Here is a 25,406-nt window from a genome sequence, read left to right on the forward strand (position 1 = left end):
CTCAGCCTCCCGAGTAGCTGGGACTACAGGCGCCCGCCACCTCGCCCGGCTAGTTTTTTGTATTTCTTAATAGAGACGGGGTTTCACCATGTTAGCCAGGATGGTCTCGATCTCCTGACCTCGTGATCCGCCCGTCTCGGCCTCCCAAAGTGCTGGGATTACAGGCTTGAGCCACCGCGCCCGGCCGAAATTTGCATTATTAAATATGGTTGTGGGAGGAGACCTCACTGAGGTGACATTTAAATAAACACTTGAAGTAGGAGAGCAAGCTGTGTTATCTCTGGGGATATGTGTCTCAGAACAGGTTTAAAAACCCCTGTTAGACATTGCTGGGTGAGCTTCAGGAAGTGCAAGAAGGACTGTATGGCTGGAGCTGACAGAGCAAAGGGGAAGAGATGTTGAAAGGAACTTGAGAAAGGAGGGGGTTAGAAATTGCTGCCCCAGAAGTAAACACTGGGATGAGAAGGCCACTTGAAAAGGCTGATTTATGGCTGAGTGTGGTGGCTCACACCTATAATCCCAGCACTTTGGGAGGCTGAGGCTGGGAAATCACCTGAGGTCAGGGGTTCGACACCAGCCTGGTCAACATGGTGAAACCCTGTCTCTACTAAAAATACAAAAATTAGCTGGGTGTGGTGGCAGTGGCGCCTGTATTCCTAGCTACTCGGGAGGCTGAGGCAGGGAGAATTGCTTGAACCCAGGAGGTAGAGGTTGCAGTAAGCTGAGATAACGCCGCTGCACTCCAGCCTGGGCAACAGAGCAAGACTGCCTCAAAGAAAAGAGAAGAAGCTTATTTCTACAGCTTACCAGTTGAATTCTGCCCCTAGAAAGCAGAAGTTAACATTTTAAAAATCAAAATTGCCAGACATGGCCACTCCCGCCTGTAATCCTAGCACTTTGGGAGGCGGAGGCGGGTGGATCACTAGGTCAGTAGTTCGAGACCAACCTGGCCAACATAGTGAAACCCCGTCTCTACTACAAATACAAAAATTAGCCGGGCATGGTGGCATGTGTCTGTAGTCCCAGCTACTCGGGAGGCCGAGGCAGGAGAATTGCTTGAACCCGGGAGGTGGAGGTTGCAGTGAGCCGAAATCGCGCCACTGCACTCCAGCCTGCGCAACAAGAGGGAAACCGTCTCAAAAAAAAAAGCCAATGTAGGCCGGGCGCGGTGGCTCACGCCTGTATTTCCAGCACTTTGGGAGGCCGAGGCGGGCGGATCATGAGGTCAGGAGATTGAGACCATCCTGGTGAACACGGTGAAACCCCATCTCTACTAAAAATACAAAAAAATTAGCCAGGTGTGGTGGCGGGCGCCTGTAGTCCCAGCTTCTAGGGAGGCTGAGGCAGGAGAATGGCGTGAACCAGGGAGGTGGCAGAGCTTGCAGTGAGCAGAGATCGGGTCACTGTACTCCAGCCTGGGCGACAGAGTGAGACTCTGTCTCAAAAAAAAAAAAAAAAGCCAATAAAACTTCTCTGGGGCAGGGGGCGGTGGGGGGGCACGGTGGGCCGGGGGATTGTTGCAATGGAGAGTGTGCAGGTCCCTTAATCTTACACTTTTCACTTACTGCCTTAAAAGTGCAGTTTAGTGAGATAAAGGTGTAATTGTTGTATTATTCTAGGATAATCTGGCCCTGCATTTTAAAAGGTACAGGCCGGGCGCGGTGGCTCACGCCTGTAATCCCAGCACTTTGGGAGGCCGAGGCGGGCGGATCACAGGAGATCGAGACCACAGTGAAACCCCATCTCTACTAAAAATACAAAACAAAAAAAAATTAGCTGGGTGCGGTGGCGGGCGCCTGTAGTCCCAGCTACTCAAGAGGCTGAGGCAGGAGAATGGCGTAAACCTGGGAGGCGGAGATTGCAGTGAGCCGAGATCGCGCCACTGCACTCCAGCCTGGGGGCAGAGCAAGACTCCGTCTCAAAAAAATAAAATAAAATAAAATAAATGAAAGGTACAAAAAAAACTAAAGCATCATCCCTAACATCGGAGGTAAATTATTTTTTAAATTTACTTTATTAAATATAAAAATAAATTTTGTCTTCTCACAGCCAAATGTGAGTCCATTTTTCTCTCAGACAATTAAAGGCTAATCTAAATATTTAACTATATTAGCTATTGTGGTTATTTAAATATTTACCTCTTTTTCTTATATTTCACAGGAATGGAAACTGAAAGTGGAAATCAAAAAAAGGTAATGGAAGAAGAAAGCACTGAAAAGAAAAAAGAAGTTGAAAAAAAGAAACGGTCACGAGTTAAACAGGTGCTTGCAGATATTGCTAAGCAAGTGGACTTCTGGTTTGGGGATGCAAATCTTCACAAGGATAGATTTCTTCGAGAACAGATAGAAAAATCTAGAGATGGATGTAAGTTTGCTTCAGTAAAGGAACCAACTTTTAGATGTGGTTGCCTTTAAATTTATTTATAAAATAGTATATATATTTTTTTGAGATGGAGTCTTGCCGTGTTGCCCAGGCTGAAGTGCAGTGGCATGATCTCAGCTCACTGCAACCTCTGCCTCCTGGGTTCAAGTGATTCTCCTGCCTCAGCCTCCCGAGTAGGTGGGGCTACAGGCACGCACCACCATGCCCGGCTGATTTTTGTATTTTTAGTAGAGATGGGATTTTACTGTGTTGGCCAGGCTGGTCTCAAACTCCTGACCTCGTGGTCTGCCCACCTCGGCCTCCCAAAATGCTGGGATTACAGGTGTGAGCCACTGCACCCAGCCTAAAATAGTATATTCTATAATGTATGTATTCATTTCTGCAAGTATGTTCCTTGTCATCTGTTTTAATTTTTATTTAGTGAATGACAGTCTTCTAAATATTTAGACTGTTGGTAAGAGTTTAGGCTATATTAAATAAGCAGTTTCATATCAAAGCTTATAAGTATTTTGGGATTTAATTGCTTCAGTAACCATTTATCATGTGTAACTCGAGATGAGAGTGCTGTACTTTAGTTCATACAAGAAGGCATTTCACCTAGCTCAATGTTATTTTTTGTTTCACATTTTTTGAGGCAGGGTCTATCTTTTTTCCCTAGGCAGGAAATGCACTGGCTCCATGTCTGCTCACTCCAACTTCTGCCCCTACCTCCACCCCCTAGCCCCATCCAAGCTGTCCTCCAACATCAGCCTCCCCAGTAGCTGAAAACACAGGCAAGCATCATCAGGCCTGCTTTTTCTTTTTCTGGCATTTTTAGTAGATATGGGGTCCCACCATGTTGCTGGTCTCAAGAGATCTACCTTCGCCTCTAAATTGCTGAGATAAGAGGCATTGAGCCACTGTCCCCAGTGGATAAATTTCAAATGACCAACCATGTGCTTGTTTCTAATAGGATGGGATCCAGACATCCTCTATGAATGTCTGGATATTGCTAAGCAATAAAATCTCAATCTGCAATTACATACACTAAGATGTGTCATTTTAGGTATGCCAAATAGGCAATACCATTTAGACCCTCACACAACAATACTGTTAATGGACAAAGTCTCTGTCTCCCAGGCTGGAGTGCAGTGTGATCTCAGCTCACTGCAACCTCTGCCTCCTGGGTTCAAACGATTCTCCTGCCTCAGCCTCCAGAGTAGTTGGCATTACAGGCATGTGCCACTACACCCAGCCTAATTTTTTGCCAGGCTGATCTTTAACTCCCCCATCCACCCGCCTTGGCCTCCCAAAGTACTAGGATTACAGGCATGAGCCACCAAGCCCGGCCTGAAGGGCAGGTTAAATTGTACCAGATTGAATTAATCCTGCTGATAGTGTACACTAACACAATTAACTTTTTCATTTTCATTAGATGTTGATATATCACTACTTGTGTCTTTTAACAAAATGAAAAAATTGACTACTGATGGGAAGTTAATTGCCAGAGCATTAAGAAGTTCAGCTGTCGTAGAGGTAAGAATTAAGAATGACTGCCGTTACTATATAATTATAGTTTATAAATAATATTAACATAATGATCATTATATTATTATAGTTTATTATAGTTTTATTAATGTAATAATACTCTTTTAAAGCTTGATTTGGAAGGCACCAGAATCAGGAGGAAAAAACCTCTGGGGGAAAGACCAAAAGATGAGGATGAGCGCACTGTGTATGTGGTAAGCTTAAGAGCCCGGGTCCCCAGTCAGAAACTGGCACAGAAACAATGTAATTAAGTTAAAAATTTATTGACACTGTGAAAATATAAGCATTGCGAAAAACTATTTAATATTGCTTTTAATTTATCACAGGAGTTACTTCCCAAAAATGTTAATCACAGCTGGATTGAAAGAGTCTTTGGGAAATGTGGCAATGTTGTTTATATAAGTATACCACATTATAAGTCTACTGGAGATCCAAAGGGATTTGCGTTTGTGGAATTTGAAACAAAAGAACAAGCAGCAAAGGCAATTGAGGTAGGTCCAGATCCTAGGGGAAAAAAAAATGTATAGATATAAACAAGTATTAAAATAGTAAAACTTTTTTCAATCATTTCAGTTTCTTAACAACCCACCAGAAGAAGCACCAAGAAAACCTGGCATATTTCCTAAAACAGTGAAAAATAAGCCCATTCCAGCCTTAAGAGTTGTGGGTGAGTATTTTTCAATATTTAAGTAGATGTAATTGAAGTAAGATGAACTAATGATGGCACTTTTACAGAAGAGAAGAAAAAGAAAAAGAAGAAGAAGGGCCGAATGAAAAAGGAAGACAATGTCCAAGCCAAAGAGGAAAATATGGACACAAGCAACACCAGCATCAGTAAAATGAAAAGATCCAGGCCCACATCTGAGGGCTCTGACATTGAGTCTACTGAACCCCAAAAGCAATCCTCAAAGAAAAAGAAAAAGCGGGACAGAGTTGAAGCATCGAGCTTACCTGAAGTCAGAACAGGCAAGAGGAAGAGAAGCAGCTCTGAAGATGCAGAGTCCCTGGGTCCCCGATCAAAAGTAAAGAAAATTATTCAGAAAGACATCATTAAGGAACCTTCAGAAGCTTCCAAGGAAAATAGAGGTAAACTGCAAGGTTTTATTTAGATAAATTAAGCTTCTGTTTCACCCATTTCACAGCCGCAAGTCTTAACTGGCTTTTTTATTTATTTCAAGATATAGAAATCTCTACTGAAGAGGAGAAGGATACTGGAGATTTAAAAGACAGCTCTCTATTAAAAACAAAAAGGAAACATAAGAAAAAACATAAAGAGAGACATAAAATGGGAGAAGAAGTTATACCATTAAGAGTACTATCAAAGTAAGTCTGTGGTTTAAATCCTGTCATTGGCTTAACAATCCATCACCATTGCTAAAGTGCAATTCCAATTTGTGTTCAACAGAATTGCATATTAGCAACAGTAGTGGCCTGTAGCAAAGAACTGCACACAATGTGGGCGTTAACGCAATCGCTGATTAAGTGGGAACCACCACACTCAAACATGGAAGCACTTATTTTTGTCATACCACAGCAAGTGCCTCCATGTTAAAGTAGAGGGGGCACCTTAACAGACTTAAAAATACAAAATAAAGCTTAAATAAACGAGAATAAAATCCTTTTCTAAAAACCTTATAAAAATGTAAAAGGAAGACTTACCATCACCAAAACATGGAAGCACTTACTTCTTTAGTTTCAAAGCAAGTACATCCACGTTTAAGTGGTGGGAAGCCCAGTCTTGGACAAACTTAGAATCCTTTAACCTGTAACAAGCTTAGTAAGCTTGAAACACAGTAACAAAAAAAATTAACAAAAGGTGTGCTGGCTTGGAGACACCTCCACTGAAACATGGAAGCACTTACTTTTGTTTCACACAGCAGGTACCCCCATGTTAAAGCAAAGGGGATCCCTTCAACCTCTTAGGGAGAGTGAAGTTAGCATGTTCTATTTTGGAGAAGTAAGTTGGATTCACTCCTACTAAAACATGGAAGCACTTACTTATTTTAAAGTCACAGAAAGCACTTCCATGTTAAAGTTGAAGGGAGCCCACCCACATACAACTTCTTTGGACTTGAGAGTAGTTAAAGCTGAGGAGAAAGAAAACAAAATGGCATACCTTTTGCAGAAAAATATTTCCTTACCTTCCTGAATTAGTTCCCAAAGATTCCTGTCCTCCTCCAGAAGGGTAAAAGGCAGGGACTTCAGCCACTTCTATTTATACTATTCTTAACTCCTGAATTCCTTTTGCCTTTTTATCTCAGAGAATCATTACAAGGGCCTTTTGTTATTTTAATGTATCAGCTCTTGGGGAATGTATGATCCTGGGTGGGTCTGGATGCTTTTTTTTTTTTTTTTTTTTTTTTGAAGTATACAGATGTCAATGTTAACAGCTAAAACCATTACCACAAGATATCTTCCTCTTTAAAAAAAAAAAGGAAAATCTATCTGCTTGTTTGATGGCATAGATTAGGGTAACAATGAGTGCTCCCACTAAGCCAAGAGAGGCATTGTGTTTCTATCTGGAGGAACTCTAGCTGTTTGAAGAAACATCTACATGTTAAATGTATGTAAATAAATAGATTGCTTCCATGGGGTGTTTTGTTCTACTTAGAAATTCTTTTTGATTCAAGTAAATACTAAGGAATGTTATCTCTCAAATTGGAAGCAGTTTAACAAATCTTTAATCTCGCGCTTTTCCCACAGAGATGACTGATTTAGTAAATGTTACTAGTTAAGGAATCAATGCTAAAATTTTACTTTTATAAATTAAAATACTTCAGACATACTCAAAAATGTAATTGGCAATCTTAAAACATTTAATCTGAATATTGGGGGAAGAGGAACTCCCTTAGCTTATTTTGCTAAATGTCTTTAGAACCCAGGAAATATTTTGAATATGTGTTTAAAGAAACAAGAAAGTTGGGTGGAGGAGTTACTCCAAGTCATTGTGAATGTATATATTTAGATATTCCCATATTTACTTTATATATATATATTTTTTTAAATATTTAGTCGTCTGTTATCACTATTTCATTTCTTTCCCTGCAGAAGCGAATGGATGGATTTGAAAAAAGAGTATTTAGCGCTACAAAAAGCTAGCATGGCTTCTTTAAAAAAAACAATATCCCAAATAAAATCAGAGTCAGAAATGGAAACAGACGGTGGAGTACCTCAAAAGACTGGAATGAAAAATGAAAAAAGTAAAGATCACTGATAGTTTTGACTTATAATGTACTTATATATGAAAATGCTATCTCTGAGTTGTTACAAGATAAACTTTAATTTTAAAAAACTTGATTATTCTGTCATTATTAGAACAATTCTTGATTTGTTAAGTTATCCAGATATGTTATTTACTCTTGATATAAGAACATTTAAAAGGCTCATTTAAAACAATTTTTTAAATAACCTGAGTTTTCTCTACAGTTTTCATTTAAGCACATGAGTGCAGTTTGTAGACTGAACAAGTTTGTAGGAATGAAGATTGTAGTTTCTCACCTGTAATTTCATTCTGTAGTGTGAACCACAAGCAGGAATAAGTTAAAGCAAAATTCTTAAGAATTCAAAATTAGGATACATCTTAAATTATCATTTCTTGTAAAAATAAATGATGTTCACGTTGGAATAATAATGTATTTAAAACAGTATCCTATAATTTTTTTTTAACTTTATTGAGTTAAAATTTGCTGTTCCTTTGTGCAGGGAGAAGGGGCAAACTTAAAGACTTTACCAGTGCTCTTCTAGCAGTAACAGTTTGCATGTAGAATAATAAAACTTTCTGGATTTTATTTCATGGTATTTTGAAATAAGCAGTATGACATATAAAATAAACTTTGTTTATTTTAAAATTAAATACGTTTTAAATTATTTAAATCTGCCTCAGGAATTATTCTAAAATAGTCCTCCCAAGTATTAAATTGTTAAGTGTAAGAGATTTAGTGCTGGTCTTTTTCCTCTTCTAATCAACAGCCAACAGTGAAGAGTGTCCCACCCAGGAGAAAGTTAATGCAACAGGACCACAGTTCGTGAGTGGAGTGATTGTGAAGATCATTAGCACAGAGCCTCTGCCTGGCAGGAAACAAGTCCGGGTAATGATTTTGAGCCCGTAGGGTATTTGTTCCTTTCTTGTCTTAACTTCCCTGTGTGATAATGTTTTGAATATGGAAGATAAAACAAATCAAATTAGAATTTGTATCTCTATGGTAAACTACCTGTACAGTTTTAATTCCATGGTAACTCTTAGGTTTAATTTTGAAGCAAAAACTAGAGACTGAAATTCCTCACTGAGTCCATTTTATAGTAAGCACAGTTTAAACATCCTTCTTTATAGGAAAATTGTAAGTTTTGCTTATTTTTATTGGCACGGTTTTTTTTTTTTTTGTATTACCTATCTGCTGATTATCTTTAAAATTGTAATTATAGAAAAATGTAAAATATTTTTGAAGACCTATAGAAATCTTTCACACATGTGCCAAAAAACCCATAGGTCTATATAATTTACGCTATAAATTGCTGTACACACAGGTTTATAATCTTTTTTTCGTTTTGTACAGTCTATCTTCTATAGCCTTTTATACCACACTGGTAGCAATACTTCCTTCTATTAGGGAAAGTATATACTTTTATGTGAGAGTACTGTATCTTATTTACCCTTACCCTGCCTGTGACCCATTTAAGTCAATCCTTTTCTTTTTAAAAAGTGTGAAATGCTCTGTAACATACCACATATTTTAAGTATTTTCTTATACTGACATTCATCATCACTTAGTATATTGTTTTGGTTTTACATAGAGACTCATCAGTCACAGGTTTTAACTTTAATATCATTGAGGTGGTTGTTTATCTGTAAGCACTCCTTATCTGAAATGCTGTCCTACAATCCTATAGCTGTCACTAAGAAACAAATTTTGATTCTCTTTCCAATATTGGTGAAGGATTTGGCCAAATCCAAATTGCTATTACCAGCTTGCATTTCAGGAGACAGCTGAAAATTGAGGGATGTAAATTCTGCTCTGGTTAATCAGATTGCAAAACATTTAATAAAAAAAAATTACTCAGTTATTTGTAATCACTCATTAAATAACTTTTATTATTTAAATGGTAACTATATCAATTACAAATTCATCATTTATGATCATCAAAATCATAAAATCAATCCCTGCATTAATCCAGTTAGTTACTTACATTTTGCTGAAACAAAAACTGAGCTGTGATGGTGGTTACAGCTGTCTGTGACTTGCCCATGTGATTACTAGGCTAATTTGTCGTCCTATGGGTTTTAAATTCTGAGGGTTTTAAATCAAGAGATTAGCCTGACATTATAATGGATATTTAGTAAATATCTTTTGAGTTGTAGTAATTGAATATGCTCAGAAGTCAGTTATAAAACTCATTACTAGTACTGAATACATTCAAATTTCAACAATACTGAATTTTTTTCTTGCTTTATATCTAAATTTGGTACTAATTAATTAGATAAAGAAGTGGGAAGGACTACCAAGTATATGTCTCTGCAGTTCTTTTTTTTTTTTAATTTGGCAAACAGTTACTAAATGCCTGTTTTGTGCTAGTTTGCTGAGTGTTGGGATGAGTTAAGATCTAGTCCCTGGCTTCTAGAAATTCATAGATTTTATTATATATTTTTTATTGTTAACTGATAAACTTGTCTTATTCTATGATGAAATAATACTCCCAGGTATTGCTCAATTCTTTCCATAAATCAAACCTAAAAATTCAACATTTGAACATAATCTAAATTAGTTGTGTCCTGAAAATGTAGGTTAAAACTAAAGTGAGGCAAGATAAGAAAGATTTTTTTCCCCCATTTAGGAATCTCCAGTTATTTCTTTAGCTTTGTGAATGGAAGTTGATGAATTAGGAATTAGTGTAACATTCCTGCATAAATGCATTGTATACTCTGTAAAACCTGCTGTGAGGAAAAAAAAAAAAGTTGATTAAGAATGCAGGAATCTGGTTAATTTGCCCTCACAGCAGGCAGTGTAGGTAAAACTTTTCCTTGCTGGGTGACCACAACTTGTTTAGAAGAGGTTGCTTAGGTATTTTTTTCAGAAAGTAAGAGCTCTTGAACAATTTGGAAACCTAGTATCTTAGGTTCAGTAAAACTGTTTTTCATGAGTTGTTATTAAAAGTTGAGTGATTTGTACACATATTTTAAAGTCATAGTGATTTTCTGCAGGTGAGTAAAAACAAATCTCCCTTAATCCTTTTTTTTTTTTTTTAATTTTATTCCTTATACTAACTACTCCCAGATGTGAACCCTTCCTGATTTGGGGATTGGGGGACACTATTTCTGCTTTCTGCTCTACAAATCTGTTGTCCTTATAGAATATTCCCATTCTAGTTCAGATTTTAAGGATGTGATTTCAAGAAAATAAAGGAAAATAAATTGTTAGAGTTGATATTATTCAAATCTATTTTTAAGAACATGCTTTACAAGAAATGTTTGATATAGGATATTTGCTCCTCATTAGTCTGCAAAATGCTTTATTTACATAATATATTCTGGCATAACCATTGGAATAGTTTTAGAATTATTGTGAAACATTTTAAATTTTATTTGTCTTTCTACTTAATTCTAATGCAGGATACTTTGGCAGCAATCTCAGAAGTTCTTTATGTTGATTTGCTAGAAGGGGATACAGAATGCCATGCTAGATTTAAAACTCCTGAGGATGCTCAAGCAGTAATAAATGCATATACAGAAATTAGCAAGAAACACTGCTGGAAACTCGAGATCCTTTCTGGTAAAACTTCATAGAAGTTTTTTTTTTTTTTTGTAACCATCCTTATTGTGGGTAACATTTTCTGAGTTTGGCTAATGAAACTAGTTTTGTTTTTTGTTTGTTTGTTTGTTTTTTGTTGGTTTTTTTTTTTTTTGGTCTCACTCTGTCACTCAGGCTGGAGTGCAGTGGTGTGATCTCAACTCAGCGCAACCTCCACCTCCCAGGTTCAAGTGATTCTCCTGCCTCAGCCTCCTGAGTACTTGGGATTACAGGCGTGGGTTACCACGCCTGGCTAATTTTTATATTTTTATTTTATTTTTTGAGACAGAGTTTCGCTCTTGTTGCCCAGGCTGGAGTGCAATGGTACAATCTCAGCTCAGTGCAACCTCTGCCTCCTGGCTTCAAGTGATTCTCCTGCCTCAGCCTCCCAGGTTAGCTGGGATTACAGGCATGTGCCACCTTGCCCAGCTAATTTTATGTTTTTAGTAGAGACAGGGTTTCTCCATGTTGGTCAGCCTGGTCTTGTCTTGAACTCCCGACCTCAGGTGGTCTGCTTGCCTTGGCCCCCTGAAGTGCTGGGATTACAGGCATGAGCCACTGCACCAGGCAATTTTTAGTAGAGATGGGGTTTTGCTATGTTGTCCAGGCTGTTGTCGAACTCCTGACCTCTGGTGATCCTGCCTCCTCGTCCTCCCAGAGTGCTGGGATTAGAGGTTTGAGCCACCGCACCTAGCAAAACTAATAATTTTATTTCTATTCTGTAATATGTATAAAGTGGCATTAAATATAATCAAAAACTGTCCTAGTTCTGTTATTGAGAATGTAATGCCTTGAATATGGTTTTTCAGATGTGTTCTTCTTTTCGTCCATCAGAGTTTTTGTTTGTTTTTAAGGTGATCACGAACAAAGGTATTGGCAGAAGATTTTGGTTGATCGACAGGCAAAACTTAATCAGCCTCGGGAAAAGAAAAGAGGCACTGAAAAGGTAATTAATTCATTTTTGTTTTTTTAGACTAAACTTTCTTTGAACATTTAATGCCAAAGTCAGTATAGGTAGTCATAAAATGATCTTAGCTTTGCTATTACCTAACAAAGATTTACTGAGTATATACTATGTTTTAGGTTGGGAGGAAAAAGTCATTTCTCTAGATTTCAAAATGTGTGAAATTATTTTTCTCACAAGGATACATAATTGTAATTTAGAGTTTTTCTTTTTAACTAGTGATACTTTAACAATCTTGATTTCTGGCTGCTATGTCTTATAGTTTGGTGGTAAATGATTATAGAAAGATTATCGTAATGGTAAAACCACAACATATTTAGAATGTAGTTTCTAAAGATAGGAAGCTCCACAGATAAGATGGAGAGACTTTATGCATAGTGTTTCCTATAGCAACGATAAGCTTTATTCCTCTTTCTCTAAGATAGTCAGTAGGTAATACAAACAAGCTTAAATAATTTAAATCAAGCCCCAGCCAGGTGGGTGGATCACGAGGTCAGGAGATCGAGACCACAGTGAAACCCGGTCTGTACTAAAAATACAAAAAATTACCCGGACACGGTGGCGGGCGCCTGTAGTCCCAGCTGCTGGCGAGGCTGAGGCAGGAGAATGGCATGAACCCGGGAGGCGGAGCTTGCAGTGAGCCGACATCGTGCCACTGCACTCCAGCCTGGGCGACAGAGCAAGACTCCGTCTCAAAAAAAAAAAAAAAAAAAAAGCAAGCCCCTCTTTCAGTAATTTTATTTTTCTGTCACTCAAAATGATATTATAAAAGTGTAAGAAAAAAGAAAAAGATGAACTTCCTTTTTTGTTAGGTGAGCACTTTAAAAGTCCTATTTCCTGTAATCTAAGCTTGTTGATTTGGGGTCATATTTATTTTAAAAAAAAATTTTTTTTTTTTTTAAGTTAAAAGGCAAGTATTTTTCATCAACCTTCTTCCATTGCCCAGAATTTATTGTGATTTTTGGGGAGGTGTCTTACTGGTCTTTGTGAATTTTGTTTCCTTGAAAGGAGACTGAACTTGCTGTGGTGGGGAAGCCGCCTGTGCTTCCCAAGGATTCTTTCAGGGATACGAGGTGTTAATTTCAAAGCCTGTTTGAGATTATTCAAATGTTAAAATCACTGATCCAGAACTGGTAACTGAAGTGAAGTCACTTTGTTAAATAATACCCTTCTAATTGCTGTGAAATTTCATTTAGATTTTATATATTTTTTAAACTAGGAATAAATCATTTGTTTTTCATTTTAAAAATTTAGAGCTCATCTTTGACTAGGAAATTTCTTTTTTTTTTTTTTTTTTTTTTTTTTTTTTGAGACGGAGTCTCGCGCTGTGTCACCCAGGCTGGAGTGCAGTGGCGCGATCTCGGCTCACTGCAAGCTCCGCCTCCCAGGTTCAGGCCATTCTCCTGCCTCAGCCTCCGAGTAGCTGGGACTACAGGCGCCCGCCACCACGCCCGGCTAGTTTTTTGTATTTTTAGTAGAGACGGGGTTTCACCGTGTTAGCCAGGATGGTCTCGATCTCCTGACCTCGTGATCCGCCCGCCTCGGCCTCCCAAAGTGCTGGGATTACAGGCTTGAGCCACCGCGCCCGGCCTTAGGAAATTTCTTAAATTGAGTTGGAACACAACTCAGTTATGATGTCAGGATTGTTGTTAACACAGTTTGTTAAGTAGCTATGGAAGTAGCAAGTTGACTCTTGTGAAATGAAATGGAGGTTACCACAAAAAGTAAGTGCTGTGCAAAGCTTGTTGGAAAAAAGGAGTAGACCATAATTAGTTTAGCCAACTTGTTTGCTAGTTAATTCAACTAATGTTTTTTGAGTGCCTTGTGTTAGGCACCATTCTTGTAACCTCGGGTAAAGTCATGAATCACAAAGTCCTCTACTTTCATGAAGCGAACAGATAAACCCTATAGTTTAGGTGATGACCAGTGCTACACAGAAAAATAAAACAAAGTGTATTGCAGGAGAGCGTTATATCAGCTGAGGTTGTCTGGAAAGCTGTCTGCAAAGGTGATGTTACAGCCAAGACCCGTAGGGAAGTGAGCGAGTAAGCCCCAGTAAAGTTTAGAAGTATCACTTTTCAGGCAGAAGCAAAGAAAATGTACAGACCATAAGGGAAGACTGTCAGGGACTAGAAGACCAGTGTAGTTGGAGTACTAGGAGCATCTTAGTAATTAATGAGAATTGCTTAGAAAAAAACTAGTAGAACATCAGTGAATCTGCCAAAAGGTTACATAAATACCTCACTGGCATGACAGCCCAATGAAAATACTACAATAGTATTGTATTTGGCCCATAATTGAGTAAAAGTAAAAAAATTATGGCTCTTAATATTCACATTATGGGGCCGGGCGCAGTGGCTCATGCCTGTAATCCCAGCACTTTGGGAGGCTGAGGCGGGTGGATCACTTGAGGTCAGGAGTTGGAGACCAGCCTGGCCAACATGTTGAAACCCTGTCTCTACTAAAAATACAAAAATTAGCCAAGTGGCACACACATGTAATCCCAGCTACTTGGGAGGCCGAGGCAAGAGAATTACTTGAACTTAGGAGGCGGTGGTTGCAGTGAGCCAAGATGGTGCCACTGCACTCCAGCGTGGACAACAGAGCGAGGCTCCATCTCAAAAAAACTAAACTAAAATAATATATTAAACACAAGTAAATAAAATTAGTGATGTCTCACAAAAGATCAAGAAGATGAAAGAAAAGTCTGCCAAAAGGGATGTCTCCTAGTCATTTTGCTAGCCTCAATCTTTGTAGTATGCCCTATCATTTTGAACAAATTGGTAAAAATAGATAACAGCTACTAGAGACATAATGAAGCTATTTCTCTTTGGCTTTTAAAACATTTGAATTATTTTCTGTATAAATTACTGATACTCAGCAGGTAAAGGCAGAATTTATAAAATTTGTGAACAGCAACATGGGTATGATAGAGTTCTAAACATCTTTGGATTTTAATTCACCTCAATGATGAATAATAGATTTTTAGTTGAATCTAAAAGTGAATTTCTTCCAATGGCCATTATGGTACCAAACACTTTAAAGCTATTTAAATGAATACCCATTAGAATCTGTATTTTTAAGAGGAAAAGATTTGCATTTACTCCAAAGTTTAATATTTTAACTTTTTTTTAATCAAGGAGGCTTTTGGAATATTTTAGACATTTTAAACAGTCTTCTTCTTTATTCTGTGTAATTTCATTTGCCTTCCTTAAATATATTCAACAGTTTATGTTAGGGTATAAGAAATAGGAAATAGTCAATAGCCTTAATAACAGATTTGATTTGTAATTGATTTGACCTGAGCATAATTATCTCATTTGTCATCTTCTTGCTGTTTTTAAAAAATTTTCATTCAAGCTGATAGCTGTGAAGTTTTTTCTAGTCGTAGTTTTCTGTGTGTGTGTATGTGTTTGTTTTTTGGTGGTTTTTTTTTTTATTTTTATTTTTTAGTATCCAATGCACCCTAATTTCTGATTTATTTCTCTTTAGTTAATCACCAAAGCCGAAAAGATTAGACTGGCAAAGACTCAACAAGCAAGTAAACACATAAGATTTTCTGAATATGATTGAAAAAAAACAGTTCACCTCTTAATACTTCACAAGATACTTGAGCTGTTCTTGGGATATTCACTTTTATTATGGTAGCACTGCATAATGAATGTGTTTTTAATTAAAAGAAATATCTTTGTTCCTCAATTTGTAAATAAGACACTTTTTCTAGAGACAAATACGATGTATACCACAATTTTTTCTTAAAACATTTTGTTGAAATTATCTCAGATGTCGATGTCAGGTGATTTAGTAAATAAATGTGTTTTGAACATTATTTGGAAATGTGTTGATTTTGTTTTTATATTGTAAAACCAAAACATAATTGCAAAAATAACACTACATGATTATATATAAAATTTAGAGAAATGTTTAATACTGAACTCTCACTGTACTTAGTAGTTTGTAACTTGCAATACCTTCAATACCTTTTATGTTGATTTATACAGACATGTTTAATATTTCATTCTATTCATTCCACTTGGCCTATCTGAGCTTCCATTGAATAATAGACCATAGGGATTGGTTCTAATTAAAATGTTAAAATGTTAAATTTTAAAAGAATTGAGTTTATTTTTCATAAATCAAGTTAAATGTTTTATTTTGGTTAGACAAAATAAAATATACTAGGTGCTCTGAGCACAAGAAGGAAAAAATACAGGAATCAACCTTAGGCAGAACTGAGCTCTGTTATTTTATTCAGGAAAATCACAGGAGTGAAATATTTACGGCCTTCCCAGAATTGAATTTACTGGGTCCATACAGGACTGGAATCTTACTCTCTTACCAAAATCTCAAGGAAGTACTCTGGACAGCCATGGAGTTAATTTCATTGGGCTACAAACCAAATCCTGGATCTGTCAGCTTTATCCAAAATTGGGAGTCTTATTTGGCCACCCCCTTCCATGGATTGTGGAGAGGCTACAGTCAGGATCTGCTCACTTCTATGAGCCAGATATTTAAGGAGATTGGCCATCTCACTGGTTGGAGTTACAGCTAATTGCTACCAAAGTAAGTACCATGGCAAGTTCCCACTCACCCACTCCATGAAGTTTTTCTCTCTCCACGAAGGAAAGCTAACATATGCATTTTCATGGAGGAGAAGGAAGATGTATAAATAGTTGCTAAGCCCTATTATGAGGATTATGACTAAAGATGCTCCAGTAGATCAGAATATCAGGAGTAAATTAAGGTTTCAAGAATTCAATTGATGTCAGTGAGGAATGTCTTAAGGCAACATGGAGATGTTACCGAGTAATATTTCAGAAATCCTCCCATGAGCAGTTTTTAAAACGGTCATTCAACAAATATTTATTGAATATCTGTTTGGACATTGTAACACTTGGAAAACATTGGACAAAACAAAGATCCCTCACTCATGGAATTTATAGTTCAGCAGCAGATACAGACAGTAAACAAAAGTAAGTAAATTACACAGTTTATTAGAAAGTGACAAGTCCTAGGAACAAAAAATGCAAGGGAAGAGAAACCCTATTCATTCATTTCTTCTTTCTTTTTTGAGATGGAGCTTCCAGGCTGGAGTGCAGTGGCATGATCTTGGCCCACTGCAACCTCCACCTCCAGGGTTCAAGCAATTCCTTGCCTCAGTCTCCCGCGTAGCTGGGACTAAGGCACACGCCGCCACTCCCGGCTAATTTTTGTATTTTTAGTAGAGACGGGGTTTCACCATCTTGACCAGGCTGGGCTTGAACTTCTGACCTCATCATCAACCCTCCTCGGCTTCCCAAAGTGCTGGGATTACAAGCGTGAGCCACCGCGCCCGGCCTCATTTTTTTATGTTTTAATTCATTTAATTCAAAGAATGTTTATGTAGTCCCTGGTATATATCAGACACTGACTCTTTAAACATTAGAGATACAGAGGAACGGTCCTTGCCCTTGAATTTACAATCCCTTGGTGAAGACAGACAAGTGAATACAGTGTAATTATAGTATAATAGTGTGATAGGACAAACGTCACTCCAGATGACATGAGATGCATTCTGTAAGTAAAATCATATTTCTTCATGACCTTTCCAAGTCCCCGTTGAACCTGTCATGTTTTTGGTAAATTCTTACTGAATTACTGTGCTTAGCACACAGTAATTACTTAGTATTTGTTTAATTGAATTAACTTGAATGTGTACTTCATGATGTTTCCCAAGTGCAAATGTTTAGTTGCATAAAGGTGGGTTGTGTTTTCAAGTTGCTTATTCTTAGTATTCACATTTCTTTTTTTTTTCAAGTATCTGCTCTGTACCTATCCTTGTACATGTCAGTGGGATCTGCTTCTTTAACTGCAAAACCAATTTTATTTTATTTTTTTCCTGAAGATCTGCTTGTTGAGAAAGCAAAACCAATTTTATTTAATCACCCTCCAGCATCTCAGTATCACTTTCACAAATAAAACTTTATGGGCCATTGTCTGAATTGAGATGTGCTACCAGTATAAAATACACACAGATTTTTTTGGAAGAATTGGAAAAAAATTATTTTTTCATATTGAATATGTATTGAAATAATATTATATTAAAATATGTTATTAAAATTAATTTCACCTGTTTCTGGTTAATTTTGTATGTGGCTACTAGAAAATTTTAATTGCTTATGTAGTTCACATATTTTGATTAGACAGTGGTGAGCTGGAGGAACCACATTGCAACTAGAATCAATGGCAGTATTTACTGTAATAGCTCATACTGACTCACAGATACTGAATAAATTGGGAATATCAAAAACTTATATCTTTGCACAAGGCTTAGCTGATGCCAGAAAAAGAAAAAAAAGTTATTTTGTCCTCGAATCCATTTGATAAGCCTCATGCTTTGTTATCTTTTGACTCAAAATAGATCTGGATTTGTATTTTCCTGTTTCCCGCAGTATGACTGTATAAAATTGTCAGGACGTAAGGAGTTTATTATTTTTCTATACTTCAAGAACATTTTGTGGAATTATTTTAAAAGTAACTGCTGAATTATATACCTGCCTAGTTTTATTTTAATATCAAGAAAATATGTACTAAAATTGGCTGAATATATATATATTTTTTGAGACGGAGTGTCCCTGTCGCCCAGGCTGGAGTGCAGTGGCGCCATCTCCACTCACTGCAAGCTCCGCCTCCTGGGTTCACACCATTCTCCTGCCTCAGCCTCTCCAGTAGTTGGGACTACAAGCGCCTGCCACCAGGCCCAGCTAATTTTTTGTATTTTTAGTAGAGATGGGGTTTCACTGTGTTAGCGAGGATGGTCTCGATCTCCTGACCTCGTGATCCACCCGCCTCGGCCTCCCAAAGTGCTGGGATTACAAGTGTGAGCCACCGCGCCCAGCAAGGCTGAATATTTTTAAATTAATCATAATATCCTAGAAGTTAACTAGTGAAGCCAGATGCGGTGGCTCACGCCTATAATCCCAGCACTTTGGGAGGCCAAGATGGGCGGATCACCTGAGGTCAGGAGTTCAAGACCAGCCTGGCCAACATGGTGAAACCCCATCTCTACTAAAAATACACAAATCAGTCAGACATGGTGGTGCATACCTGTAATTCCAGCTACAAGGGAGGCTGAGGCAGGAGATGCGCTTGAATCTGGGAGGTGGAGATTGCAGTGAGCCGAGATCGTGCCATTGCACTCTAGCCTGACCAACAAGAGCAAAATTCTGTCTCTAAAAAAGAAAAAAATCAGAAGTTAACTAGTGAATGTATTATGCAATTGACTGAGTTTGAATCTAATAAGTATGGCCAAATAATGTCCATTTTATGGTGCTTTATTTAAAGTACAAACTCCATTACGTCTGTTCTAACACAAATCTCAGCCCACGAATTAAGGTATACATAAGACAACTTTATTTTATATAATTCAATTTAATCTCGACAAGGCACGGTGGCTCCCACCTATAATCCCAGGACTTTGGGAGGCCGAGGCCAGCAGATCACTTGAGGTCAGGAGTTGGAGACCACCTTGGCTGACACGGCGAAACCCGTCTATACGACAAATGCAAAAATTAGCCAGGCATGGTGGCACGCGCATGTAATTCCAGCTACTTGGGAGGCTGAGGCAGGAGAATGGCTTGAACCCGGGAGGCTGAGGCTGCAGTGAGCCAAGATCACACCATTGCACGCCATCCTGGGCAACAAATGTAACTCAAGTTTTTTTTTTTTTTTTTTTTTTTTGAATCAGTGTCTCACTCTGTCACCCAGGTTGGAGTGCAATAGCTCAATCACAGCTCACTGCAGCCTCTAACTTTTGGGCTCAAGCAATTCTGCCGCCTCAGCCTCCTGAGTAGCCAGGACTACAGGCAGGCACCACCATGCCTGGCTAATTGTTTGAATTTTTGGTAGAGACAGGGTTTGTCCATGTCGGCCAGGGTGGTCTCAAACTCTTGGCCTCGGGTGATCCGCCTGCCTCTACCTCCCATTGTGCTGGATTACAGGCGTGAGCCACCACGCCCAACCTAACACTGTCTCAAAAAAGAAAAAAGGAATATCACAGTGCGTGCTATACAGGGAAATGATTAATGATATTTGTATGGATGGATGAATCAGTTATATATTTGTAACAATTACATAGTCATTTAAATATGCAAAAGCACAGAGCTAAAAATAAAAGTAACCTAACTAATCACTTTAGGCTTATTTTTGTTTGTTTGTTTCTTTTTGAGCAGAGTCTCCCTCTGTTGCCCAGGCTGCAGTGCAGTGGCGCGATCTCGGCTCACTGCAAACTCCACCTCCCGGGTTCAAGTGATTCTTCTGCCTGCCTCAGCCTCCCGAGTAGCTGGGATTACAGGCGCATGCCACCATGCCCGGCTAATTTTTGTATTTTTAGTAGAGATGGAGTTTCACCATATTGGCCAGGCTGGTCTCGAACTCCTGATATCATGATCCACCCGCCTCGGCCTCCCAAAGTGTTGGGATTACAGGCGTGAGCCACCACCCCTGGCCCTCACTTTATGTTTCATAACATTTAATTAAGTCCTACAAAAAACTATTGCATTGACAAGTATCTTTTTAACTTCTTATTGAAGTAAACCATGTATACCAAAAACTGTACAAAAAGTGTACCAAAGATCTATGAAATTTTACAAAACAAATGTACCTGGGTAACTGCACTCAAATCAACAAACAGATTACTTCAAGTCAAAGATGCACGTCAGGGGGAAAAATAAGAAACACATTATTAGCTGGGCAAGTTGGCACATTCCTGTAGTTCCAGCTACTCAGGATGCAGAGGCAGGAGAATTGCTTGAGACCAGGAGTTTGAGACAAGCCTGGGCAACGTAGGAAGACCCGGTCTCTTATTTAAAAAATTAACCAGACAGGCCGGGTGCGGTGGCTTATGCCTGTAATCCCAGCACTTTGGGAGGCTGAAGCGGGTGGATCATGAGGTCAGGAGATGGAGACCATCCTGGCTAACACAGTGAAGCCCGTCTCTACTAAAAATACAAAAAATTAGCCAGGTGTGGTGGCACGTGCCTGTAGTCCCAGCCACGAGGGAGGCTGAGGTACGAGAATTGCTTGAACCCGGGAGGTGGAGGTTGCAGTGAGTCGAGATCGCGCCACTGCACTCCAGCCTGGGTGACAGCGAGACTCCGTCTCAAAAAAAAAAAAAAAAAAAAAAGCCAGACGTGGTGACACATGTCTATAGTCCTAGCTACTTGGGAGGCTGAAACTGAAGGATTACTTAGTCTAGTAGTTGGAGGCTACAGTGAGCTATGATGGTTCCACTATACTCCACACTGGATGACAGAATGTGACTCTCTCTCTGAAAAACAAACTAAAATTATATCAGCCTTGGAACTGATTGGAAAAATGTGATGGCCAGGTATGGTGGTACATTCCTGTAGCATCCTACTCAGGAGGCTGAGGCAGGAGAATTGCTGGAACCCAAGAGTTCAAGACCACCCTGGGCAATATAGTGAGAGTCTATCTTAAAAAACACACACACACACAAATGGCCAGGCACAGTGGCTCACGTCTGTAATCCCAGCACTTTGGGAGGCCGAGATGGGTGGATCACCTGGGGTCAGGATTTCAAGACCAGCCTGGCCATCACGGTGAAACCCCGTCTCTACTAAAAATATTAAAAAATTAGCCAGCATGGTGGTGCATGCCTGTAATCCCAGCTACTCAGGAGGCTGAGGCAAGAGAATCACTTGAACTCAGGAAGAGGAGGTTGCAGTGAGCTGAGATCGCACATTATACTTCTAGCCTGGGCAACAAGAGTGAAACTCCATCTAAAAAAAAACCCACAATGAAACAGATTATTATCACCAACCCCTCCTTCAGTCACTTTCCAAGGAAGAACTCAACAGAACAGATTTGTTGTATCTGATTTATGCTTTATGTAAAAAGAATCATACATTTAGATGATCTTTGGTGTCATTGGTTTGCTCATTACAAGATTGTTCCTAAAAGAAAAAAACAAAAAATCCATCAAAAAAAGACTATTTACATGATGGTATATTTACACAATGAAATACAATACTCAGCAGTGGTTATGATTGAAGTAGAGGCTGGGTGCCATGGCTCATACCTGTAATCCTAGCACTTTTGGGAGGCTGAGGCGGACAGATTGCCTGGGGTCAGGAGTTCGAGACCAGCCTCCCCAACATGGTGAAACCCTGTCTCTACTAAAAATAGAAAAATTAGCCGGGCGTGGTGGTGGGCGCCTATAATCCCAGCTACTCAGGAGGCTGAGGCAGAAGAATCACTTGAACCCGGGAGGCAGAGGTTGCAGTGAGCCGAGATCCTGCCACTGAACTCTAGCCTGGGCAAAAGAGCGAAACTCTGTCTTTAAAAAAAAAAAAAAAAAAAAGATTGAAGTGGAAAAAAGATGTTCCAATTCAGTACATATGGTATTAGCCCATCTAGGTAAACATATTAAGGAGAATATATCTCCTTTTAAGAAGCATGTATCATATATGTGCTGTTATATACATTAAACACATTTTAGAATAATATAGGAAATTAACAGTGGTCCCTTTTTGTTTTCCTTTACCACATAGGAAGTCCAAGTTTATAACAGTGGTTGCTTTGATGAAGAACTGAAGCAAAGATGGAAACTTTTTTTATTTTAGTATTTGTGTCCTGTTTGTATATTTTAGTAAAAATGCATTATTTTATTTAATGTATTTTAAGTAGACAAATGGAAAGTTGAAGAATCTTTCAAATACAATCTTCATGTTTCATATGAAAGCCTTTGTTTACAACCACACAATAAGACGCTGGCCCTTGAACTTAAGGTGCACTGTTGAAAAAGTGTATGAAAATTCCAGGAGGAACCAGCAACCCACTCAAATGGTTCGTTTTAGCTTAGAATCAGTCCATTTTTGCAGTCATCATTTTCAAGTCCTTAAAATAAAATTGGACTGGTAATTAGTATGCATATCTATTACTCAGGAAATCCAAACAGTTTTAAAAGAAAAGAATGAAAAAAACAGAAAAGAATGTTTGGGAGCTTTAGCTACCATTACTAAGGAAACCAACTCTACTTGCCCTCTCTAATTTAAAAAAAAAAAAAAAAGCCACAAAGTTTGATAAATAGTAAGGAAAAAAAGGCTGAATGAAGGAATGAAAATATACTTGTAAATTATCTCAAGTACTGACAAAAGTATAAAAATATAATGACCTGAAAATTCTAGTTAGAAATTACTTTCCCTATCATTTCAATGACTCAATAAAAATTTATTGTGGGAAAAAACTAGAAAAAAACATAAGAACAAAAAAGAAAGGCATCAAAATTCTATACATGCTATTACAGTTTCATAACTTCCTTTGTTTGCTGAGGGGTACACTGTAAACATTTTTCTTTCAAAAAGCATTATCCCCTCGAAGTCAGGTTTTTAATCTGTAAGATAGAGATAATATTATCTACCATCTCATACACTCTTGGCAGATAGTAATCACTCAACTGCTAGTCCACTGCACCTATGTCTCTCTCTAAAATAGCATTCTTTTTGGTTTTGATTTTGTTTTTGAAACAGGGCCTCTCTCTGTCACCCATGCTGGAGTGCAGTGACATGATCATGGCTCACTGCAGCCTCGACTTCCTGGGCTCAAGTGGTCTTCCCACTTCAGCCTCCCAAGTAGCTAGGACTTATGAGCACAAATGCAACATGCCAGGCTAATTTTTAAAATTTTTTGGCCGAGAGGCTCTCCCTATATTGCCCAGGCTGGATGACACGATGATGACGATGATTACTATTATTATTTGTAGAGATGGGCTCTTGCTTTGTTGCCCAGACTGGTCTGGAATTCCTGGGCTTAACCTATCCTCTCACCTTGGCACTCAAGAGTGCTGGGATTGGCCAGGTGAGGTGGCTCACGCCTATAATCCCAGCACTTTGGGAGGCCCAGGCAGGCAGATCACCTGAGGTTGGGAGTTCGAGATCTGCGTGACCAACATGGTAAAACCCTTTCTCTACTAAAAATACAAAATTAGTCGGGTGTGGTGGCACATGTCTGTAATCCCAGCTACTCGGGAGGTTGAGGCAGGAGAATCACTTGAACCTGGGAGCAGAGGTTGTGGTGAGCCAAGATCGCACCATTGCACTCCAGCCTGGGCAACATGAGTGAAACACTGTCTCAAAAAAAAAAAAAAAAAAAGAGTGCTGGGATTACAGCCTTTACCACGCCCAGCCAGGCTGGGTTATTTTTAATAGCTGTTTAGTATGCCATTATGGGTACCCATCATAATTTGTTAATGAATCCATTATTGCTTGACTTTATTTTTTTTTTTTTTGAGAGAGGTTCTCGCTCTGTCACTCAGGCTGGAGTATAGTGGTGCAATCACACCTCACTGCAGCCTCAACCTCCTGGGCTCAAGGGGTCCTCCTGCATCAGTCTCCTGAATAGTTAGGATTTCAGGTGCCACCACCACCATGACCAGCTAATTTTTTTTTTTTTTTTTTTTTTGGAGACAGAGTCTTGCTGTGTTGCCCAGGTTGGAGTGCAGTGGCGCAATCTCGGCTCACGGCAAGCTCTGCCTCCCAGGTTCACGCCATTCTCCTGCCTCAGCCTCCCAAGTAGCTGAGACTACAGGCATCCACCACCACACCCGGCTAGTTTTTTGTACTTTTAGTAGAGACGGGGTTTCACCATGTTAGTCAGGATGGTCTCGATCTCTTGACCTCATGATCCGCCCACCTTGGCCTCCCAAAGTACTAGGATTACAGGTGTGAGCCACCATGCCCAGCCGACACCCCAGCTATTTTTTAATACAGAGATTTGGATAATGTTTAGTTTTGCAGAGTGTGCAGATAATTAACTTAGTTAATAGGTATGATGTACTTAGTACAATATCTGGCATGTAGCAAGTGCTTTATAAATGTTCATTGCTGTAACAATGAAAATTGAAGCCGGGAGTGCTGGTACGTTTCCGTAGGCCCAGCTAATGTGGAGGCTGAATCAGGAGAATTGGTTGAAACCAGAAGTTTGAGGCTGTAGTCCTCAATGATCACATCTGTGAATACCCACTGCACTCCAGCCTGGGCAACAGAGCTTGATTGATCCTGTCTCAAAAGAAATAAAAATAAATTTTTTTAAAAGATGAGAGGCCAGCTGGGGTGGCTCACATTTGTAACCCCAGCACTTTGGGAGGCTGAAGTGGGCAGATTGCTTTATCTCAGGAGTTCAAGACCAGCCTGGGCAACATGGTGAAAACCGATCTCTACAAAGAATTCAAAAATTAGCCAGACTTGTTGGCGTGGGCCTGCAGTCCTAGCTACTTGGAGGCTGAGGCAGGAAGATTGTTTGATCCTGGGAGATGAAGGTTGCAGTGAGCTGAGATTGTGTCACTGCACTCCAGCCTAGGTGACAGAGTGAGACCCTATCTCAAAAAAACAAAAACAAAATAAAACAAACAAAAAACAGTTTCCATTAAGAACCAATAAAAGAAAGGCCGGGCGCGGTGGCTCAAGCCTGTAATCCCAGCACTTTGGGAGGCCGAGGCGGGTGGATCACGAGGTCAGGAGATCAAGACCATCCTGGCTAACACCGTGAAACCCCGTCTCTACTGAAAATACAAAAAACTAGCCGGGCGCGGTGGCGGGCGCCTGTAGTCCCAGCTACTCGGAGGCTGAGGCAGGAGAATGGCGTAAACCCGGGAGGCGGAGCTTGCAGTGAGCCGAGATCGCGCCACCGCACTCCAGCCTGGGTGACACAGTGAGACTCTGTCTCGAAAAAAAAAAAAAGAACCAATAAAAGAA

At 39.2% G+C, this 25,406-nt stretch overlaps 1 protein-coding gene and 1 long non-coding RNA gene across 2 annotated transcripts in view; one reads left to right on the forward strand and one right to left on the reverse strand.

Annotated features, from left to right (window-relative positions):
* The window catches only part of LARP7 (La ribonucleoprotein domain family member 7), a 27,359-nt gene extending 11,875 nt beyond the window's left edge, over positions 1–15,484 (forward strand). Inside the window, exons 2-13 of the mRNA XM_025386151.1 lie at positions 2,161–2,364; positions 3,797–3,897; positions 4,020–4,103; positions 4,236–4,400; positions 4,483–4,576; positions 4,645–4,995; positions 5,088–5,232; positions 6,958–7,109; positions 7,879–7,997; positions 10,514–10,673; positions 11,546–11,637; positions 15,148–15,484. Coding sequence (XP_025241936.1) covers positions 2,163–2,364; positions 3,797–3,897; positions 4,020–4,103; positions 4,236–4,400; positions 4,483–4,576; positions 4,645–4,995; positions 5,088–5,232; positions 6,958–7,109; positions 7,879–7,997; positions 10,514–10,673; positions 11,546–11,637; positions 15,148–15,228 — 1,746 coding nt within the window. The 5' untranslated portion in view covers positions 2,161–2,162 and the 3' untranslated portion in view covers positions 15,229–15,484. The remainder of the gene's footprint in view (positions 1–2,160; positions 2,365–3,796; positions 3,898–4,019; positions 4,104–4,235; positions 4,401–4,482; positions 4,577–4,644; positions 4,996–5,087; positions 5,233–6,957; positions 7,110–7,878; positions 7,998–10,513; positions 10,674–11,545; positions 11,638–15,147) is intronic.
* LOC112624990 lies at positions 4,154–6,100 on the reverse strand. The gene is made up of 2 exons (XR_003119500.1): positions 6,051–6,100; positions 4,154–4,413 (listed from the first exon to the last, which is right to left on the reverse strand). It is a non-coding gene; the product is annotated as an uncharacterized LOC112624990 (long non-coding RNA).
* Positions 15,485–25,406: the final 9,922 nt, after the last annotated feature.

Source organism: Theropithecus gelada, chromosome 5 (genome assembly GCF_003255815.1).
Source record: "Theropithecus gelada isolate Dixy chromosome 5, Tgel_1.0, whole genome shotgun sequence".
Taxonomy (NCBI): Eukaryota; Metazoa; Chordata; class Mammalia; order Primates; family Cercopithecidae; genus Theropithecus; species Theropithecus gelada.